Source organism: Salvia miltiorrhiza, chromosome 2 (assembly GCF_028751815.1).
Source record: "Salvia miltiorrhiza cultivar Shanhuang (shh) chromosome 2, IMPLAD_Smil_shh, whole genome shotgun sequence".
In the NCBI taxonomy this organism is placed as follows: domain Eukaryota; kingdom Viridiplantae; phylum Streptophyta; class Magnoliopsida; order Lamiales; family Lamiaceae; genus Salvia; species Salvia miltiorrhiza.
In genome coordinates this window covers 63,164,296-63,185,787 of record NC_080388.1, presented here as the reverse complement: position 1 = coordinate 63,185,787, position 21,492 = coordinate 63,164,296, and the positions used below count along the sequence as shown (strand labels likewise).

The 21,492-nt window shown below is 35.3% G+C and overlaps 3 protein-coding genes across 3 annotated transcripts; all 3 read left to right on the top strand.

Moving 5' to 3' along the window:
• Nucleotides 1–6,817: 6,817 nt before the first annotated feature.
• On the top strand, nucleotides 6,818–7,654 carry LOC131009869 (uncharacterized). Its single transcript, XM_057937272.1, has one exon. It carries the CDS (start codon nucleotides 6,818–6,820, stop codon nucleotides 7,652–7,654), a length of 837 nt encoding a protein of 278 aa, XP_057793255.1.
• A 543-nt stretch (nucleotides 7,655–8,197) lies between these two features.
• On the top strand, nucleotides 8,198–12,872 carry LOC131011019 (spliceosome-associated protein 130 A). Its single transcript, XM_057938753.1, has 3 exons — nucleotides 8,198–11,383; nucleotides 11,595–12,086; nucleotides 12,524–12,872. Exons 1-3 carry the CDS (start codon nucleotides 8,378–8,380, stop codon nucleotides 12,659–12,661), a joined length of 3,636 nt encoding a protein of 1,211 aa, XP_057794736.1. The 5' UTR covers nucleotides 8,198–8,377; the 3' UTR covers nucleotides 12,662–12,872.
• A 2,908-nt stretch (nucleotides 12,873–15,780) lies between these two features.
• LOC131011018 (dolichyl-diphosphooligosaccharide--protein glycosyltransferase subunit 1A) lies at nucleotides 15,781–20,764 on the top strand. Its single transcript, XM_057938752.1, has 10 exons — nucleotides 15,781–16,231; nucleotides 16,736–16,780; nucleotides 16,906–17,540; nucleotides 17,663–17,810; nucleotides 17,881–18,057; nucleotides 18,666–18,734; nucleotides 18,829–18,918; nucleotides 19,321–19,479; nucleotides 19,569–19,793; nucleotides 20,403–20,764. The coding sequence occupies exons 1-10, from the start codon at nucleotides 16,124–16,126 to the stop codon at nucleotides 20,592–20,594; spliced, it is 1,848 nt and encodes a 615-aa protein (XP_057794735.1). The 5' UTR covers nucleotides 15,781–16,123; the 3' UTR covers nucleotides 20,595–20,764.
• Nucleotides 20,765–21,492: the final 728 nt, after the last annotated feature.

Below are 21,492 nucleotides of genomic sequence, written 5' to 3'. Positions count from 1 at the left end.
AATTTATGTAATTTTGCGTGAATTGAAAAGCTATATATTTATTACGTGAATTGGCATAGACATTGAAAAAGTGGATTCGAATATTTAAACAACTAGTATTCCACCCGTGCATACGCACGGGGGTAAATTGATATAGTTATATATATATATATATATATATATATATATATATATATAAAGAATTAATTATATATTGGTTAATCATGTGTTGTGCTAAAATATAAAAAGATATTGTGTTATATTATATAAAAATACATAATTCTTAATGAACCAAAAAATATTGTGCACATAAATAAGGGGGCTATGATGAAACAATAATAACAAATAAAAAATTAACAATTGTAATATTGACTAAAGCATGGTAATTAATACATATTAGTAAATTTATATTTTTAAGAACTTCTTTATAAACAACATTCATTGTACTTTTTTAAAAAATAACATCCATTATACTTGATATGTTATTATCATTTTTGTCACATGCTAAAATCTTCAACCAATTTAGATTTTTTACTCTCGAAACAATAACGTAGTCGGGTGTGGTTTGAATCTCAATAGCAAATTTAGGAAAAATAATAACAATGAAAAATCTGAAGAGTGTGTTGAATACGTAAAGAACGACTTAATAATTTTACACATGGAAATCATATTAATAGATTACAAAGCAAATATAGCGCTATGGTCAATTAATCGAGGCAATTGAGCCCATGTCTCATTACAACATTTTCTATTTTGGAGTGGACCTTCGAGGTTGGCAGAGCTGAGCCCAAAGGTTAGTGTAGAGTTGACCGCTAAGATTGTGGTAAGGGTAACCGCCAAGGTTGTACGAACCTAAGCTCTAAAGTTAGCGGAGCTGGCCGCCAAGGTTGATGTTTGGCAGAGCTAAAGTGCTAAATTTGATGCAGTACTGAAACTCTTTTTTTGTCTTATTCTTTCGTCTTTGATTGAATTTCATAAGTCTTGGCTTTCTTCTTTGATTATTTCGTCCAAGTTTAATCCTTCGCCTTAATCTGTAATTTTTATCCATTAGGCTTGACCCAAAAAGATGAGCATAATATCATTCACTTAAAGTTGACCATGAAATGATACTATCCTTGACATAGATTGTCATTGGCTCTTGTTGATTGTCATGGCATACGAAATAATAAGAGAAATTTGTCTTCGATCAAACGTGATGTAAATCGTGGATCTAATTTAACATAAACGAAGTAATAATTTATGCACGCACATTTTAGAAATAAATTCTAATTGATTGATTATATATGCTGTTTAATTTTAACTAAGAAAATTTGTGATGATATACAATTAACTAAGAACTGAGTTAGTATTAAAAATAATATATTGGATATATGATATAATATAGTATTTTCTTTATATTATAGATTTTTGTGTATAATATATGAAATTCATTATAATAATTTATGCTATTTTCATACTCTTTTTAGTAATTCAATAGATTTAATATGGTGAAAATAATTAGAATTCACAAATTAAGTAGAAACTTATATATAGTTTAATCACTAAGTTTACATGTAAATAGGTTTTTTTTTTAGAATACATGTAAATAGGTTTTATTTCACAAAAGTTCAGTTCATTAGAGTTTAATAAATTCAGACAGATACATATATACTTGAAATTTTATCCATGTCTTGATCATGTTTAAAATTAAGGCTTAGAATTTTAATTTGAAATAAATTAAATAATAAGTGAAAAAATTCAATATAATATATATAGCTCATATTTTTACGCAATATATACCTAAATACATTTGAAAATGTGGATTCATGTCTTTAATGGATGAATTTATAGTCTAGTGTTCGAATCTTATATATAACGAAAATTTATTTTTTTATTTAATTATTTTCACAACGAATTGATAATATTTCATAACAAATTCATAGTGAACTTATTTTGCATAGGTTCCAAGCAAAAAAGTAACTTTTTCCTATCCGTGCATGTTATTTTTACATATTTAAAAGGAATTGTCTCTAAATACACAAAGTTTCACCAAATTTGGGAATGACACACTACCTTTAAAATTTGCTTCATAATAAATCACCTTTCATTACTTTCTGATTTACAACAACTGATTTCTCCAACCACGAAATTGACGTGGCCACCCGAATGGCCACGTAGACACGTCGGATGACAAAATAAATCAACGTCGTCCTTACTTAATGTAAACGGCGTCATTTTATGAAAATCTAACCTTAATTTTAGTGTTTTTCCCCCAAATATGTTGAATCTCTAATTTCTCCAACTCTCATCTCTCGTCTCATCTAATCTTTTTTGTTCCAACTCTTCTCTTTTAAGGTGATATTTTTTTTAAAAAAATGACGTCGTTTGAATCTAGGAAGGACGACATCGTTTTTCCTCGTCATCCAGCATGTCCACGTAGCTATTTCGGTGGCCATGTCAATTTTACGATGGGAAAAATAAATTGTCGTGGAAAAAATAAAAAATTATGGAAATGTGATGTATTATGAAGCAGATTTTAAAGGTAGCTAGTGTACAATTTCAGAATTTGGTGGAACATTGTGCATTTATGGGCAATTGACCCTATCTAAAAATAAATCTATGCGCCAATATTCATTATGTAGGTGGCATAACGATAAGATGTTTTAATAGAAAAATCAATTAAATATCGTAGAGTTAGTAGCTACAACACACAAATTTATAAATTGTATTATAGGTTTACACAATCTCCCTCTTCATTCCTTAGCTTCATAAAAACTTCCATCCTTTATATAAAAATATGGTAAATAAAAGATAAAAGATTTATAATTTTATACAGTTAATCTATTTATTTTTAATTTTCTTTTTATTGGCATCATTTTTTACAGTCCTTGTAAATTAAAATATCAAAATCAATTAATTTAATTGAAATAATCGATATAGTATTATACATTTTAATCTTTTTTTGTCAGTATTTATATGAAGTAATATTTTTATTTTAAACATTACAATAAAACAGTCAAAACCAAATTCATTTTTTTTCCTCTAGAAAATAAAAATGAGAATTCTTGGTAAAAAAATAAGCAACAACAAAAAATCACTCGCAACCTAAAAAATTATTGTTCTCAATAACAAAAGTATTTTTGCAAAAAATAAAAACAAGTCAATAAATTTAAATAAAAATGTGAAATCTGTTGTGACATATATAAGAAGAATTATATTACAAAAAATAATGATGCACTACTATACGTGCATGGCTCATCGAGCATTACATATTTTATTGGATGTGGAAGGACAATGACTTTCAAGATACTTTATAAATTACCTATCATTTATCAATGAACTTGATATTTGCAACCCTTATTTTAGATTGCTACAATTATTGTGGGTTATTTTCAATCTACATTGAAATATGTAATATCATGTCTCTTTTTTACGGACATCATATGATATTATAATATCACATTAAAATATCGTTTATATGTTGAAGTAGTGTCATTGTGAAGCTGGTTTTACCATAAAATTGGTTTTACAGGAGACCACCTCTTATAATATTACTATGAGAAATCTTGATAAGCAGTACATGATTATACCATAATATATTCCCCTAGTCTAATAAGATAATTACTGACTCAACCTAAACACTACTCTAGATTGACTCGCAATAGGACGAGATCTATTGTAACGTGTAAGCTAACCCAAGTCGTCTCTCAAGTAAGATCTTTAAGGGCTTCTAATTGTATCGCAGGAAAAATAGTAAAGATTGGATTTAAAAACTTGTAAAATAAACTTAAACGTAAACTTAAACTTAAACTTAATATAGGCAAGAAACTATGAAAACTCTAGGCAAGAATTAAACAACTTAAAGTAAATCTAAACTTAAGAATTTAAAGACGATTAAACTACGAATTTTAAAGACTTGAATTAAAACTTCTAAACTAGGCATGAAACGAAATTGCATAATTTAAATTGCATGATTGAAAAGAAAGCATAAACGTAAAAGTAAAGCGTGAATCATAATGAAATGAAATAAATTGAATTAAAATACGAAATACCGTAAACATCACGAGGATGAAATATGTCACTTGATTACACATTCGAAACAAAAACTAAAATAAACTAACTTGAAAGCAAACTAGAACCAAAAACTCGAAAACTTGAAGAAACTAAGAAAGCAATAAAACGCCTAAGTCTTGGTTGCCTTGCGGAAGTATAACTCTCTCAAGGTGGAACGAAGATTAGGGCAAAATGATGATGATTACAATGAATAACAAGGCCCTATTTATAGCCTTCAATTCAATCTTGATCACCATCAAACTTGCCATGCAAAGTTGGACTCTAAAGGAAATAGAATCGTGCAAAGGAAGGAAAGTCCATCAAAATCGTGCTCTGCAAGTTATCTCCATTCTGCCGAAAATTGGCTACTCTGAACGTTCGGCTCTGGAAAGTATATGCCGAGCTAAAAGTCAGCTCTGGCAATAGTGCGCTCTGAAAAAGGCAGAGCTGAGAGTCAGCTCTGCAAAGTTGACTCTGGCAAAATATGTTGACTCTGTCGATCTTTAGCTATGCTTTGTCAAGTTCACTCTGGTGCGTAAGTCAGCTCTGTCGAGTTTAGCTCTTCTGATTTAGCTCTGCTCTGACAAGTTTGTTCTTCTCTGGAGATTTCAGCTCTGCTAGGGAAGTTCAGCTCTGGAGACTTCAGCTCAGACTCTGCAAGTCAGCTTTGCTCTGCTACAGAGCTATCCTCGCATCTCTGCTCTGCTCTACAGCGGGCTTTTTGGCTTTGGCGCGGGCTTTTCAACTCTGAACACCAGAGTGCGCCAGAGTGCGCCTTTCTCATCCAAAATCTCCAAAATTACACTATTTCATCTATAAAACCTAAGTCTCCTGCAAAGCATAAAACACACCAATTTCCAGAATATTTAACTTAAAACATGCAGATGCAAACCCCCAAAATTAGAACAATTAGGCATAAATCAATTACAATAATTTTACTCACCCGTTCGCGTGGATAAGTGATTCTGTATTCTTTTCTTTTGTGAAAAATTGAATTAGTTGAATCGAGAGTGGATGAGACAGGTAGATGAAGATAAAGATTTCGGATGGATGATAAATGAGGAACAAAACATCCAGAGACGGATCCACGGCTCCCAATACGGGGGCACGTGCCCCCACAACATTTTCTATATATATATTAATTATATATGTATATTTATATAAATTTTTTTTGAGAACATATTTATATAAATTTTATTATATCTTATTATTGTCAATCTCAAAATTCTGTAATTATAATATATATTTTCATTAATTATAATATAAATTTTTATAAAACTCTGTAATCTTAGAATTCTGTGATTATAAAATTTTTAATGTCTTTATTATTTTTGTATAAATTTTTATTAATTATATTTTATAAATTTTAATATATTAATTATGAATTCTGTAATTATAAATTATACGTATTATATTTTATATAATAATTTTTTATTGTTGTAGGTTTCAATTATAATAGACTTGAATTATTATGTAGTATTTTTTTTTTCAAAGAATGTAGTTTTTTTAAAACAAATTTTATATAGTATATAGTTATTTTGTGCCCCCATGACAAAAAAATTCTGGATCCATTCCTGAAAACATCCGACATAGGCGATTGATGGCCGGGAGAATTGACAAAAGAAGATTGAAGCATTGGCGGAAATAACACATTTGTAGAAAAATTCATAGTTGTGTGACCATAAAAATATTCTTTTAGAATTAATTTATGATTTGAAACTTCTTTATATATCTATAATTGATATGGACTTTCCAAAATTTTCATATATCTCATATAAACGTACATTCATTGATTAATGTAACAGTTTAATATATAAGGAAAATAATTGACTCTATATATAATAAAAAATTGGTTAGAGACAATTATTTAAGTTATAGTTTTTCATAAATAGAATAATTAAAAGAAAATAAAACTAAAGTTACTATTTAAGGCAATCCGATTTCGTTATTATATATTATATAGATAGATATAGTCATATAGATAATATAGGCCACCCTCAAGTATAAGGGAATGGATCCTCTGCTGTGCACAAAAACAAGAAGAAAATAAATACATAATTTAAAAAAATACAAAAAAGAAATATAAAATACACTCCATTTACCTTGTTTTTGTGCACAACATGATGCTGTGCACAACAGAGGATCCATTTCCCAAGTATAAAGTGTGAATTATTTCAATTTTAAAATACATTTTATATTTATTTATTATTAATATTTATTTAATAAATCGTTTAATTTTGACGTTCTGCTTCCGCATACCTAGCATGGATAGACGCATTAGGGTGCCTCCAACGGTTGTTTTTTCCAATTTCTAAAACAAAAAACTACCATTGGAGATTTTGGAAACCAGTTTCTAAATTTTCTTTGAGAAACTGGTTGGCAACCAGAAACTAGTTTCGCTGACACAAGAGGCCCCACTTTCTTCTTGATTTGCGCGAAAATGGAGGGGCCCATATGTATAGTTCAAGTTTTTTGCATGTAGCCGTTTTTATTCTATTCACTTGTTTTCCTTTTTCTGTTTTCACTTCTTTTTTTTCTTTTTTTCTTTTAATTCCTCTATTTCTATATCATTTTGAATACAAACAGATATTGATTTGTTGAGAAACGGCTATTTTTGACCACTTTGTAACAAATAAATTTTCATAACAGATTAATTCTTAAAAAAATTTATATGTACTACAACGGCTAATTTTCACTTCATTTTTAGAAATTTCTATATATACTCATTTCATTCTTTCATTTTCATACAACTCTACAATACTTCATTTTTTTTTCTTCTCTTGTTCACTTCATTTTGACAAGTAAAATGGCGGATTCTAGCTCCCAAAATTCCGATTCTAGTAATTCAAGCTCTCAAAATATTCAAGGTTCCTATTTTCCAAGTTCACAATACCATCACATGTCCTACCCTCAACAACAATTTCCATACAACTACCAAATGTCTTCGAATTTTCCCCAACAATTTCCATTCAACTCTCCTGGTGGTTCAAATTTTCCTCAACAATTTCCATTCAACTCTCCTACTGGATCAAGCTTTCATCCACAATTTTCATCCAATTTTCCTTCTACCTATTTCATGCCTCCACCAAATCAATTTCAGGAAAATAACTCACAATTTCCTCAGCATTCTTCACAAATTCCAGTTGTTGATGATGACGTCGAGGAAGTTGGAAAATCCACTGCAAAAACCAAGGAGACAAAGGCAGCTTGGAGTCCTGATGAAGACATCCTTCTTGTTAAAGCTTGGTACAACACCAGCACCGACTCCATTATTGGCAATCAACAGAAAAGAAAGGATTTTTGGGAGAAAATTACTGCTTATTACAACGAGTGGAAGCCAGAGGGCACCGCTGCGCGAAGTTTATCACAGGTGAAAAATCATTACTATAGATTGAATCCAGATCTTAATAAGTGGGCAGGTATCTATAACAATTTCTGGAGCAATCGAGCGAGCGGACAAGGAGATGATGATGTTCTAGAGGCCAAAAATGCCACAGAATCCTCAGAAAAAGGCCACAGAATCCTCAGAAAAAGGCCAAAAATTCTGAAACAGACAGTCCATCTTCTACGGACACTGGAGCTCGAATGCGACCGATGGGACAACAGAGAGCTAAACGACAAGCGAAACAAAAGGCTAAAATGACATCTACAGCCAACGAAGATAAGTGGAAGCATCTCCAAGAGACTATGAATAAACAAATGAACCTGCAAGAGGTACAACTCAAGCTTCAAGAGGAACAACTCAAGCTTCAACATATTGAGTTTTGTAGACAGGATACTAGTGGCATGTCGGAGGATGAACTCTACAACCATTTCAAGCTTGTAGCTGAAATCAAGGCAAAATATGGGTGGAAGTAATACGTCTATGGAATTATAAAGTTATTTTATTATATTAGATAATTTAAATATAAAATTAAATTTAAATTTAAAATTAAATTTAAATATATAATTAAAATATGTAAATAATGTACAAATTATAATTGAAATAAAATTAATGTTTATATAGATATAACAATGGAGTATGTATTATAGTGGGACCTTTAAATAGTAAGAAACTGGTTTATTGTTGGAGGAGATGTAAGAGAAAAAGTAGGTGGGTTTCTAAAGCTGATGTGGCAGTGATGTGGCACTTTAAAAACTGGAAATCTAGTTTATGATTGGAGGTACCCTTAGTTCCATTTAAAAATGAAAGTTGAAGATCTCAAAATTTGGGGCATAAACTCCATTTAGCCAAACGTGGTCTTAAAACCACCAAATAAACCATTTCCCTCCCACTTCACCTCCCCAAATCCTAGGGTTTCTCTAAACCCTCTTCTCTCTCTCTCTCAACACTCAAATCTGACGCTCTTCTTCTCCGCTACTCACCATGTACCTCTACAGTCTTACACTTCAACAATCCACCGGAATCCTCTGCGCCATAAATGGCAGCTTCTCCGGCGGCAAATCGCAAGAAATCGCGGTGGCGCGCGGCAAGGTTCTGGAGCTTCTGCGCCCCGACGACAACGGTAAGCTCCAATCTCTCCTCTCTGTTGAAATCTTCGGTGCTATTCGCTCATTAGCTCAATTTCGACTCACTGGTGCGCAAAAGGATTACATAGTGGTTGGGTCGGATTCCGGGCGCATCGTAATCCTTGAGTATAATAAAGAGAAGAATACGCTCGATAAAGTCCACCAGGAAACATTTGGGAAATCGGGATGCCGTAGGATAGTACCCGGTCAGTACTTGGCAATTGACCCCAAGGGTAGAGCTGTAATGATAGGTGCGTGCGAGAAGCAGAAGCTTGTTTATGTTTTGAATAGGGATACTGCAGCTAGGTTGACTATTTCGTCGCCATTGGAGGCGCACAAGAGCCATACTATAGTTTACTCGATTTGTGGGGTGGATTGTGGGTTCGACAATCCGATCTTTGCGGCTATAGAGTTGGATTACTCTGAAGCGGACCAGGACCCCACTGGTCAAGCTGCTAATGAGGCGCAGAAGCATCTGACCTTCTATGAATTGGATTTGGGGCTTAACCATGTGTCCAGGAAATGGTCCGAGCAGGTTGACAATGGTGCTAATATGCTTGTGACTGTACCTGGTGGTGGGGATGGGCCGAGTGGCGTGCTTGTGTGTGCTGAAAATTTTGTTATATATAAGAATCAGGGGCACCCGGATATTAGGGCAGTTATCCCGAGGCGCGAGGACTTGCCTGCAGAGCGTGGTGTCTTGATTGTCTCGGCTGCTATGCATAAACAGAAATCTATGTTTTTCTTCCTCTTGCAAACTGAATATGGGGATATTTTCAAAGTGACGCTGGACCATGACAATGATAGAGTAAAAGAGTTAAAGATTAAATATTTTGATACTATTCCAGTCTCATCTTCCCTGTGTGTCCTGAAATCTGGGTTTCTCTTTGCTGCATCGGAGTTTGGAAACCATGCCTTGTACCAGTTTCAGGCGATAGGTGATGATCCTGATGTGGAGGCTTCTTCGGCTACACTGATGGAAACAGAGGAAGGTTTTCAGCCGGTTTTCTTCCAGCCTAGAAAGCTAAAGAATTTAGTTCGGATCGATCAAATTGAGAGCTTAATGCCTATTATGGATATGAAAGTTTCAAATCTGTTCGAGGAAGAAACGCCTCAAATATTTTCACTTTGTGGACGGGGGCCTCGTTCTTCTCTGCGGATACTGAGACCAGGTTTGGCTATTAGTGAAATGGCAGTTTCACAATTGCCTGGTGTCCCAAGTGCTGTATGGACTGTCAAAAAGAATGTGAATGATGAATTTGATGCCTATATTGTTGTTTCTTTTGCAAATGCCACTCTCGTACTTTCCATTGGTGAGACTGTTGAAGAAGTTAGTGATAGTGGATTTCTTGACACTACGCCTTCTCTTGCTGTTTCTTTGATTGGGGATGACTCCTTGATGCAAGTTCATCCAGGTGGTATCAGGCATATCAGAGAAGATGGGCGTATCAATGAATGGAGAACTCCAGGGAAGAGAACAATTGTTAAGGTTGGGTCTAATCGAAATCAGGTTGTCATTGCTCTGAGTGGAGGGGAGCTAATATATTTTGAAGTTGATATGACCGGGCAGCTGATGGAGCTTGCAAAACATGAAATGTCTGGAGATATTGCCTGTTTAGATATTGCCCCTGTCCCAGAAGGACGACAGAGATCTCGCTTTCTGGCTGTTGGATCTTATGACAATACGATCCGCATCTTGTCCTTGGACCCTGATGACACTATGGACATTTTGAGTCTGCAAAGTGTTTCATCTCCTCCGGAGTCCCTACTCTTTCTTGAAGTTCAGGCTTCGTTAGGAGGTGAGGATGGAGCAGACCACCCTGCTAACCTCTTTCTGAATGCTGGTCTGCAAAATGGAGTTTTGTACAGGACGGTTGTGGATATGGTGACTGGTACTCTCTCAGATGCTCGCTCTCGATTCTTAGGCCTCAGAGCACCTAAGCTCTTTTCTATTGTTGTGAGAGGGCGTCAAGCTATGCTTTGCTTGTCAAGTAGACCTTGGCTTGGCTATATACACCAAGGACACTTCCTTCTTACTCCTCTGTCGTATGAGACACTTGAATATGCTGCCTCCTTTTCGTCCGACCAGTGTGCAGAAGGTGTTGTTGCTGTGGCTGGGGATGCATTAAGGGTTTTCACTATCGAGAGACTGGGAGAATCATTTAATGAAACTGCCATTCCTCTGAGATATACACCGAGGAAGTTTGTAGTCCATCCCAAGCGAAAGCTTTTGCTTATGATCGAGAGTGATCAGGGAGCATTCACTGCAGAAGAACGTGAAGCTGCAAAAAAGGAATCATTCGAGGCTGCTGGAATGGGAGAGAACGGAAATGCAGAGCAGATGGAGAATGGTGATGATGAGGAGAACAATAATCCTCTTATGGACGAACAATATGGTTATCCCAAGGCAGAATCTGGAAGGTGGGTTTCTTGCATCAGAGTTTTAGACCCAAGGACAACACAGACGACCTGTTTACTTGAGCTTCAGGATAATGAAGCTGCATTTAGCATGTGCACCGTCAATTTTCATGATAAGGAGTATGGAACTCTTTTGGCTGTAGGCACAGCAAAGGGTCTACAGTTTTGGCCCAAAAGATCCTTTGAGGCTGGATATATACATATATATAGGTTCAAGGAAGATGGGAAGGTTCTTGAACTTCTGCATAAAACACAAGTGGAAGGTGTCCCTCTTGCATTGGCCCAATTTCAAGGAAGACTGTTGGCTGGAATAGGACCTGTGCTTAGATTGTATGATTTGGGGAAAAGAAGATTGCTTAGGAAGTGTGAAAATAAGTTGTTCCCCAATTCAATTACATCTATCCAGACATACCGTGATCGGATTTATGTTGGTGATATGCAAGAGGTATGTTCTCTGAACATTATATGTTAGTTGGTGTATTGATATGATCATTAAGTTTTATACGGGGGCTGCAAATTATATTCCATTTTGATTAGTTGATATGGAGGGTGCAAGTTCTGTTCTATTCCTAGATTTGCCCTTTATAGAATGTGACTGTACAGATTTAGTTGTACTCTTTTGCATCTTCTAAACATTGTAACTGTTTGTTTTTCAGTCATTCCACTACTGCAAGTATAGGCGTGATGAAAACCAGCTGTACATATTTGCTGATGACACAGTTCCCAGATGGCTTACTGCCGCACAACATGTAGATTTTGACACCATGGCAGGGGCAGACAAATTTGGAAATGTTTACTTTGTGCGGTTGCCACAAGATGTCTCCGATGAGATCGAGGAAGATCCAACTGGTGGTAAGATAAAATGGGAGCAGGGGAAGCTGAATGGGGCACCAAACAAAGTGGAGGAAATAGTTCAATTCCACGTCGGTGATGTGGTCACTTGCTTGCAGAAGGCATCTTTGATTCCAGGAGGTGGGGAGTGCCTTATTTACGGGACTGTAATGGGGAGTTTGGGGGCATTCCTTCCATTCACATCACGTGATGATGTTGATTTTTTCTCTCATTTGGAGATGCACTTGCGACAGGAGTATCCACCTTTGTGTGGTAGAGACCACATGGCTTATAGATCTTCCTACTTCCCAGTGAAGGTGAGCTACAAGATTCATTCTCCGGTCTCATAAATGCACATATCTCACTAACACGAATAATTTGTTTGTGCTATAACTGATTGCATTGCCTGCTGATAATAGATTTCTCATGCAAACTCTTTCCGAATTGCATCACTTTTTTTTTTTGAATTATTCTGTATTTTTCTCAATGCTGCCTAGGAATGTATAATTTCCCATCACATATTCTTATGTGAAAGCTACTTAGCCTCAACTGTCGATCTAGAACAGTTCAATTTCATAGTTTTCGGTTAGAGTATGTTACGTTACATATATCAGTTTGCTTTGATGAAGGCTCACTATTTTTCGATTTTACTCCATTTGGCTAGATGTACTCGCAAGCGAAGTTCTCTTTGTTCGACCATTATTGTCGCCTTAGTCTTTCTTTCTTGTTAACTCCACCTCCTATGTGACTGCAGGACGTGATCGATGGAGATTTATGCGAACAGTTCCCAACTTTGCCTATGGATATGCAACGCAAAATTGCGGACGAGCTCGATAGAACTCCCGGGGAGATCATGAAGAAATTGGAAGAGATACGAAACAAAATCATTTGAGATTGATCTTCACGTCAATGATGCCTATCTTTTACTTCATTTGTATTGTTTTCCTTGTTACTTAATATTTCAATGTTAAGGTATCTTGTTTATATAGTTGAGGTTTTTGCATTTGCTATTTCTTGTCATGTATGACATTTGCATAGCCTAGTGTTAGATTAGTAGTTATTACCAACTTGTGTTCATTAATTTCAAGATTTTATTTGGGTAACTTGTCTTTATGTTTAGGGTTTATTGGTCCTCTCCTAATAATAATTGTTAAAATAAAGTGTAAAACTTAAAAGAGGTATTGATCACAATTTTACATAGTAAATCTTGCTAACAAGTGTTGTGAGTTGAGTAGTATCAAAGCTTCTTTTTTTTTTTTTTACTACTTTTTATATCGACAAGCTTCAAAAAAAAATTCATCAATTAGATCTGAGTAGGCCGACTCATTTCTAATTAGGGTTATTAGTGTTTTATTTTCTAAACTTTAAGCTTTTTTCATAAAATGCAAATTTTTCATTTTTCTTTTCTTTCTAAAAACTTCAAATTTCTAGCATTTTACATAAAATATCCCGTTATACAAAATTCGATAACGGAAAATTGACTTATCTTGCTAGAAGATAAAATATGCTGGAGACCGCCATTGTTGAAAAATCATATTGGAAACCATCATTGTTGAAAAATATTGAAAGTTTAGAGTTTTTTTTTTTTTTTAATCCTTTTTATTATTGAATTTTATATAGCAGGACATTTTATGAAAACCATTAAAAGTCTGAAAATTTTAAGGAAAATATAAAGATTCAAGACTTTTTATGGAAAACACCGAAAATTTGAGACATAAAACACTATTAACCCTTCTAATTATACTGACAAGTTTTTGTTTTTTGACTTCGGGGGATGGGGATGTTTCTTTTTATTCGGGGAACATATCTAACATCAATCAATATAAAATGTCTACATTAACATTTGCTGACACTTGCAAAAGAATGAAGTAGAAGAAAAATAGAAAAAAAAAAACATCAAAACTTTCGCCATTTTAATTCGTCTATCAGTAAAAATGAAGTAGAAGAAAATTAGAAAAAAAGAAAAAAAAAAACATTGAGATTTTCACCATTTTAATTCGTCTATCAGTAAATGTGGTATTTTTATTTTAGTATATATTTTTATATTTTCAACTTCATTAACTTAATATTTATAAAAAATCATTTAACAAGTATATAAAATTTATCTAACAAATTAATTTTGGTGAGTCTTTTTTCCCACTTTATAACTACACTTTTAATGTACTGTACTGAGAGAGTATATATATATTTTCACCCATTTTCTGAATATGAATGTGATATGGTGCATTCTTTTTGATGGAAAAAGGGTGGAAAATGTATGCATGTATTAGCTAAGTGGAGGTTAATGTCTAAGGCCAAAAGTCTTGGGTTCGAGACCCCTGTGGTGCGACTTTTAAATTATCTTTATTTAATACTGTTAATTTATATGAAAAAAAAAGAATAGAAAATATATATTTTCACTAATTTTTCACGTATTAGGTATAGTGATTTTTTTAAAGCAGCATGGAAAAAAAAATTAGACAATTCATTTTTCTTATTTTCACTTCAATTTATGATAATATTATTATAATAATGATGTGATAATATTTTCAATATTACAAAACATGTGATAAAAAAAGGGTTAATTGCATGATAATACACGAACTTTAGTCGCATTTTCATTTTGCACATGACTTTTGAAACTTACATTTTAAATCATGAACTTTACATTCGTTCCAATTTTTCCTTAAAATTGAGCTCCGGCCATCGAAAATCTGATGTGTCTTAAAGAGTGCCACATATTCGTCTGACGTGTCTTTAATTAAAACACATCACCGGTAGGAAGGGGAACCACACAATCCAGTTGAAACACGTCACCACAGCATGATCCACATGTATTATCCTTCAGCGCACCGAATAATTCCCCAAACACCGAGATTTTTCCCTTCTTCACCGGCTCCGCTGCCGCCGCGGCAGGCTCCTCACGGACGAAGGTGAGGACGAGGACGGTGAGGATTAGTAGGAGGGCGATGGAGATGAAGAAGCAGCTCTTGAGATTGGCGCAGTAGATGTTGCAGGCGTGGGTTTTGGAGAAGGGAAAAATCCTGTAGAAGTGGGTGTAGGAGCAGGCGGCGTAGCCGAGGACGTTTCCGACCGCCATGATAAATTCACCGGCAAAGCTTTATATGGCCCCTGCAAAACATCACCGATTACATTAACGACATAATCCATGCTCATCAATCATCATTAAACCCTAAATAATGGGGAAATTTTACATAAATGCCAGCGATCGATATAGTTTATGCTCCTGATTGAAATTGAATTATCTCAAAACATAAGCACAATTCAATTTCTAACATGTTATTAGCAACATCGAGGATCGAGGATCCAGAATCCTACGACGAAAACGGCGATGGCCCTAGGCTTAAGGCCCTTGCTGGAGGGATCGTCGTCGGCGTGCCCTAAATCAGCGGCGAACCCGACGAGCGCCGCTCCGGCGGTGATGAAGGGGCGGCGCCGTCTGAAGCGGGAGGTGCAGTTGTCGCTATAGTATCCGACGATGGACTGCACAATCAGACCGAAATTGGGCCGCACAGCCAGATGAAGGCCGCCCACGTGTGGGGATTCCCAGCAGCTGCACGTATGGAGTCAGGAGGGAGAGCTGTAGTCGCAGACGAAATCGACATTTGCGCCAATTTGGTGAGGAACCCTAATCTGCGAAATAGGAATGAAATGTGATGAAATGGGAAAAATTGGTGACATTTAAACCTAATTGCGCCAATTTCGATGCCGTTTTCCTCTTTTAAAAACGACGGCGTCTAAGTTATTTTCCGATGATTTAAATGGCACATGCCCGGCTGCCACATAGGCTCCACATCAGATTTCCGATGACCGGAGCTTAATTTTAAGGAAAAATTGGAACGAATGTCAAGTTCATGATTTAAAATGTAAGTTTCAAAAGTCATGTGCAAAATGAAAATGCGACTAAAGTTCATGTATTATCATGCAATTAACCCTAAAAAAAAATTGGTGTAATAAAATATTACTACTTTTTCTTATCCCTCCTTTCTAATGAGGAACCAAAAATTTAAAAAAATACATATTTTAATCTATTTTTCATGTGTTGGATATGGTGGAAAATTTATGGAATTTGGGGATAGTCGTCACTCCTCATATCATACACTGTGGATCGAAGTCTTTGAAGCTCCACTCCACATATGCGTGTTTATCAAAGCAAAATAGAAAGGGAAAGAAGCAAGGGAAAAGCGAATTGCGAGATCAGCTGATATCACGTTGACTACAAACCAAAACGCGACACAGTAGGCAGCTCTCGGAATCAGTTTCGTTTCCAACTGCATTTTGCCGGATTCACTTTCACTCCAACTGTGGTGATAATTCCGGCGACGCTTTTCTTTTAGAGAGACAAACTGCAGAAATGAAGCGACTGCGCTCCGATTTCTCTCATCTCTTCTTCGTTTTCGGATTTTTTATGCTTTTCTCGAATGTCTGCTCCGATCTCGTCATTTCCAAACTGGATCGCCAGGTAATAATCGTTCCTCTTCTTTTCAAATTAATAGATTCGCTGTGGTTTTTCTAGAAATCTGTTGTGATTTTCATTTTGGAGGACTTTTTCTTCGGAGATTTTGTTTTTGTTGTCGGATGGCTAGGGTTTAAGAAGCGGTTTGGAAGGATTGTGTAATTAGATGAGCTAAATCAGAATGACTAGGTTTAGTAGTAATTTTGTTGTGGCTTGGGGTTTTGGTTATTATTCTTTTTCCCTTTCTGAGATTTGGCGTGCTTAATTGATACATGAAGAAGTTATCAAGTGGAGAATGCAGTGATATTACTAGGATATCAATATGAATGGATGTCTTGCTTGTGGCCTGAATGTTGAAAGAAATCATGTTGGATTTGACGATAGAATGGAGATGAAGGAATGCGTTGCTTTTGTTTTTTGTAGAGCTCTCACACTGTGATCTTAGTTAGCTTGAACATCTGAAACTTATTGTTGTTGGATTTGCTAACTTTTAATGTTCTTATGGTGCAGATTGATGTATCATCACAGATAGTTCGGTTCACTACATCACTGAAGGTACTTCCTTCCTTTGAATGTTTGTAGTTCCATGTTAGTGGTTTCACTTCGGATGATTGAAGTGGCTAGTAAGTTGATTTCTTTGCATTGTTTTGGTACTTACTATTGGTATTATCCTGGCCCAGGTAGAAAATAATGGCGCTGCAGCAGTATCAAAGGTTTTGTTGCCCTACCATGAAAATCAAGCAAAGAACTTGGCTTTTTTGTCGGTGAAGATTACTGAAGGGAAAGGAAAAACAAAAACTTCTTCTGACCGACTGCCTGTTGATGTCATACATCCTGAAGGGATGCCTCCAGCATTGACTTGGTATGCCGTCTCTTTGCCTAAGGAACTGGGTAAAGGAGGAAGCTTGACTTTGGAGGTCAAAGCTGTGTTTACTCATTTACTGACGCCATTCCCCGAGAAGATAACTCAGGCTGATGCTCAGCTGGTTGCCTTCCAAGATGGTGCACATTATCTTTCCCCCTATACAGTCAAGATTCAGTCACTCACTGTTAAATTACCTGAGCCGAAAGTTGAATCTTATACAAGATTGGAGAATACCAAGTTTTCCGGTTCAGAAATAAAATACGGTCCTTATGAGAACATTCCTCCTTTCTCACACCCAACAATTGTAGTTCACTTTGTGAGCAACAAACCATTTTCTGTTGCTCAAGAGTTGGTGCGTGAGATAGAGATTTCCCATTGGGGAAATGTGCAAGTCACAGAAAACTACAATCTCGTTCATGCTGGTGCTGAGCTCACAGGAGAGTTCTCAAGGTATAATAAATAATACTACCCTCACTCAGCAATATTTGTTTTTTTCATTGTCTTGTCATGTTTGAAGATAGCCATCATTTTTGTGCATTAAGTATATTTATCTTTTTGGTCGATGCTTGCAGACTGGACTATCAGGCACGACCCCATGTTAGAGGGGCATCAGCACTAAGAAGTCTTGTCGCCAGACTACCACCAAGAGCTCATTCTATTTACTACAGGGACGAGATCGGGAATATTTCTACTTCCAATGTATGGAGCGATTCGGCAAAGGTGGGTCTCGATTCCCTCTGAAATGCTTTGATTTGATTCCTGTTGTGATAACCATTCTAGTGATGTGCAGACGCTTCTTGAAATTGAGCCTCGGTACCCAATGTTTGGCGGTTGGAGAACTGCTTTCACAATTGGATATGGGCTGCCACTTCAAGATTTCTTGTTCAAGTCACAGGGAAAGCGTTTCCTTGATATCACGTTTGGTTGCCCAATGAATGATATTGTCATTGAAACTCTGTCTGTGAAGGTATTCTATGATTCTTTGATTATAGATCAGGATGTTGGATGCTACATAACTATTGTGGGTCTTATTTGCTAGTAGAATTATGAATATGAAGTTAATATATAAATAAGTTTGTTGTGGTATGCATCATGTTTTGTGTTTGTCATGATTTTGACTTCACTGTTCACCGGACTACCACCAAAAGCTGGTTTTACTTTCAACTTCCGAGCTTTTTAGATGTGTTCGGAGTTAAAATTTGCTTATGAAGATTGAGCTTTTGCTTTTGTTTTTCTTTCTGTTTTTCCTTTCTAATTCCCTTTTTTTTTTAATGTCTACTTTCTGTTACTTATTTGCTTAAATCTCCTGTTATCGGTGTGGGGAGGTTGGGAGGATGTGACGTGGAGATGAGTGATTTATTGGTTGGAAGGGTGCTGTCATAATTGGTATTCAACCCATTTGGCCATTTCCCTTACTCGAACAATCTTGTAATTGTATTGTTAATATGAACTGTTAGAGGAGAATTATTTTGCTTGCTTCTAATGTATTAACACCCATGTGCTTGATTTCTTTCTTTCTTTCCTTCTTTTGGGTAGGATTTGTTGTTGATATAGCTTATGGCTTCTGCAATTTAGGTCGTTTTGCCAGAGGGTTCAAACGATATTTCTGTCGTGGCTCCATTTCCTGTCAAAGAGACTCGAGAGGTGTGACTAAATTGCATTTTGAATCCCTAGTTTCTTTCCAAGCAGCTAACTGGGTGAACTTCTGTTCTTAATATTGTTTTTTGAGCTGATGCAGACAAAACTTTCCCACCTGGACATTGCTGGCAGACCAGTCATTGTATTGGAAAAGACAAATGTTGTCCCTGAACATAGTCAAAATTTCCAGGTGAATTTGCTGAGTATAATTGTGTTTTGTTTTTGAAATTTTTGGCGTATCTGAAGTATTTGACCGTATGAGAAAAGTATACCAGTATTTGAGAAACTAAACTGGTCTTGAAACGGCATAATGACCAACTTCTATTGGAGAAGTCAATAATAGTCATATAACAGAACATCTTATTTCAGGAAACTTGTACCAAGGCATCATATGGAAAATTGAATAAAGAAAATCTATTTTGAATATATTGTATTTAGTTTGCTGTCTTTTGCTAATTCAGTGCTAAATGAGAAAAATTCTTTCATGTAGCTGCTTCCTCTCATCGTCTAAATCTGGTATATTTTTTGTGGGACAAATCTATTTTGAATTTAATTTTCTTTTGAAACAAGCTAATATATGTGCTCTCCACAGGTCTACTACAGATTCAGCAGTTTCTCTCTCCTTAGAGAGCCACTGATGCTGGTTTTTGGATTTTTCCTCTTTTTTGTTGCATGCATAGCATATGTGCATGCAGACTTCACAATTTCCAAGTCTTCACCTTCTTATATAGCCAAACTTCAATGGGACGAGGTATGTAGATATTCTCTCTCAATTTTTAGTTGGTAGCTATATAGAGATCACCCATTCTTAGAGCATTAGTTTATTCATTTACTTTACAGGTCCAAACTGCAATCCAGCAGTTCCAAAACATCATGAACCGTGTATTGGTTATTCATGACAAGCTAGAAGCTTCTCTGCGTGACCTTTCAAGGACAGGTGACGTGCAGGCTTGCAAAGCATCACGCAAAGCTGCAGATGGTTTTCTTAAGGAGCTATCTAAGGAGTTGAAACCCTTGTTGTCGTTCTTGCAATCTTCTCCACAGGCGCTTCAAATAATGCCCAAGGTAACATTTAATTTTAGTATTAATATAATAGACTATAGGGCATCGATCCATCTACCTTAAATGTACTTGGCTTGTTTGAGATAACATGCTTGTGAACACGTACTTGGCCTGTTTGAGATAACATGCTTGCTGTTCACACTTTGCCTTGATAAATTAGTTGCTCATTGCCATGGACTAAGCTCTTACTTACAAAAAATAAACATAGCAAGTGCAGTAATATATGCAAAACTCTAATAGTCGACAATAATCTCTGTCCAATAACGTATGTAAGCATTCAAGAAAAAATTAACATTTCTTGGCATTTTAGAGCGTATAGGTTCTTGCACATTGCATATTCATATATGGATCATCTCTTAACTGCTGTTATATATAGGTTCTTACGATATACCGAAAATTCGATATTTTTGATATTTTTTTGATATGATAAGTGCGGTATACCGATTTTTCGGTATTTTGGTCCATTGCATATTCTTATATGTTTCATCTCTTAACTGCTGTTATATTTCATCAAATCTGAAATTATAAGCGAACGACATGCAACAGATCCCCTGATGGGCACGACTCTCTGTCATCTTACCTTCTTATTTGCGTCATCTTGTTTATACATAGGTGGAGGAGCTGGTGATCAAGGAGAATGACCTACAAGAAAAGTTGATGCTGAAACACTCTATGGTCGTGGATTCTTACGAGAAGAAATCCGGGGGTCGCGACATCGACAATCGCGTCGCTGCCGTTCAGCAGAAAATCACACTCTTGAGACAGGAAGTTGATGATCTTCTTGAAGTAATCGACGAGATATAATGTAGGAACGGTGATGAAATGAGATAATAACATAATAGGTGGTAGACATTTCATATTCTCAATTTTTGTTTGAATGCTTGGGTTAAAATTTTGTTGTGACTTAGAAACTTGTCTACATTGATTTTAATTTAAGCTTCTATAAGAACAGGAAATGTGCGACGCTGTTGACATTCTTGCGTTTGGTTTTAATCCTTTTTAGGACGATAGATTTAACATTTTGCTCAAGTATTTAAGGAGCGATTGGTTTGATGTATAAGATAAATAAAATTGATAAAATTTGAGAATGAATTGAATAATTCGCCCAACTTTGAGGTGATAAGTGTGAGTTGAGTTATTCATCACGGTCAAATTACCTAAATCAAGGACTTGATTAAGTTGAATTATATTATCACTCAAGATCAAAAGCCTTCTTATAATTTAGTAGTTTGTTTAATTTCAATTTAATCATTGTTTTACTCTAATTATAAATTTGTCCACAATTGTTTCAAAAGTTACAAAAGGAGACGCAAGCTAAAATTTGTGCTGTTCGTATTTCTATTTTCACGTTATCAAATGAAATATATAATATTAGTCGATTCATTTCAAATCTGAAATCTCAACAATTCCATGTAAAACAACTTAAATAAGAACTAAAATACTGTTAATGGAATATTAACGCAAGTATTGTAATTTAATAGATATTCTTTCATTTCGTGAGAGTGGGGATCTGAATTCAGTAAAAATTGCCATTTCAAAAACCTACACTAGTTTCCAACTCAGAAAAAGAAAATAAAAAAGAGTAACTAGTTCACATGGAATTCTTGAAAAGTCCTATAGTAAAAAAAAAAAAAAAAAACTTAAGAATTCAATAAAACAAAAATTAAAGAGCTCAAAGCCCACAATAATAAAAATAAGAGTA

What these genes read in the sequence shown, in the direction of transcription:
- LOC131011018 (XM_057938752.1), top strand. Translation starts at nt 16,124, where the DNA reads ATGAAGCGACTGCGCTCCGATTTCTCTCATCTCTTCTTCGTTTTCGGA. An exon ending in TATGGAGCGATTCGGCAAAG is followed by an intron (nt 17,811 to 17,880) that starts GTGGGTCTCGAT and finishes AGTGATGTGCAG; the next exon opens with ACGCTTCTTGAAATTGAGCC. An exon ending in AACATAGTCAAAATTTCCAG is followed by an intron (nt 18,919 to 19,320) that starts GTGAATTTGCTG and finishes TGCTCTCCACAG; the next exon opens with GTCTACTACAGATTCAGCAG.
- LOC131011019 (XM_057938753.1), top strand. Translation starts at nt 8,378, where the DNA reads ATGTACCTCTACAGTCTTACACTTCAACAATCCACCGGAATCCTCTGC. An exon ending in ATGTTGGTGATATGCAAGAG is followed by an intron (nt 11,384 to 11,594) that starts GTATGTTCTCTG and finishes TTTGTTTTTCAG; the next exon opens with TCATTCCACTACTGCAAGTA. An exon ending in CTTCCTACTTCCCAGTGAAG is followed by an intron (nt 12,087 to 12,523) that starts GTGAGCTACAAG and finishes ATGTGACTGCAG; the next exon opens with GACGTGATCGATGGAGATTT.
- LOC131009869 (XM_057937272.1), top strand. Translation starts at nt 6,818, where the DNA reads ATGGCGGATTCTAGCTCCCAAAATTCCGATTCTAGTAATTCAAGCTCT.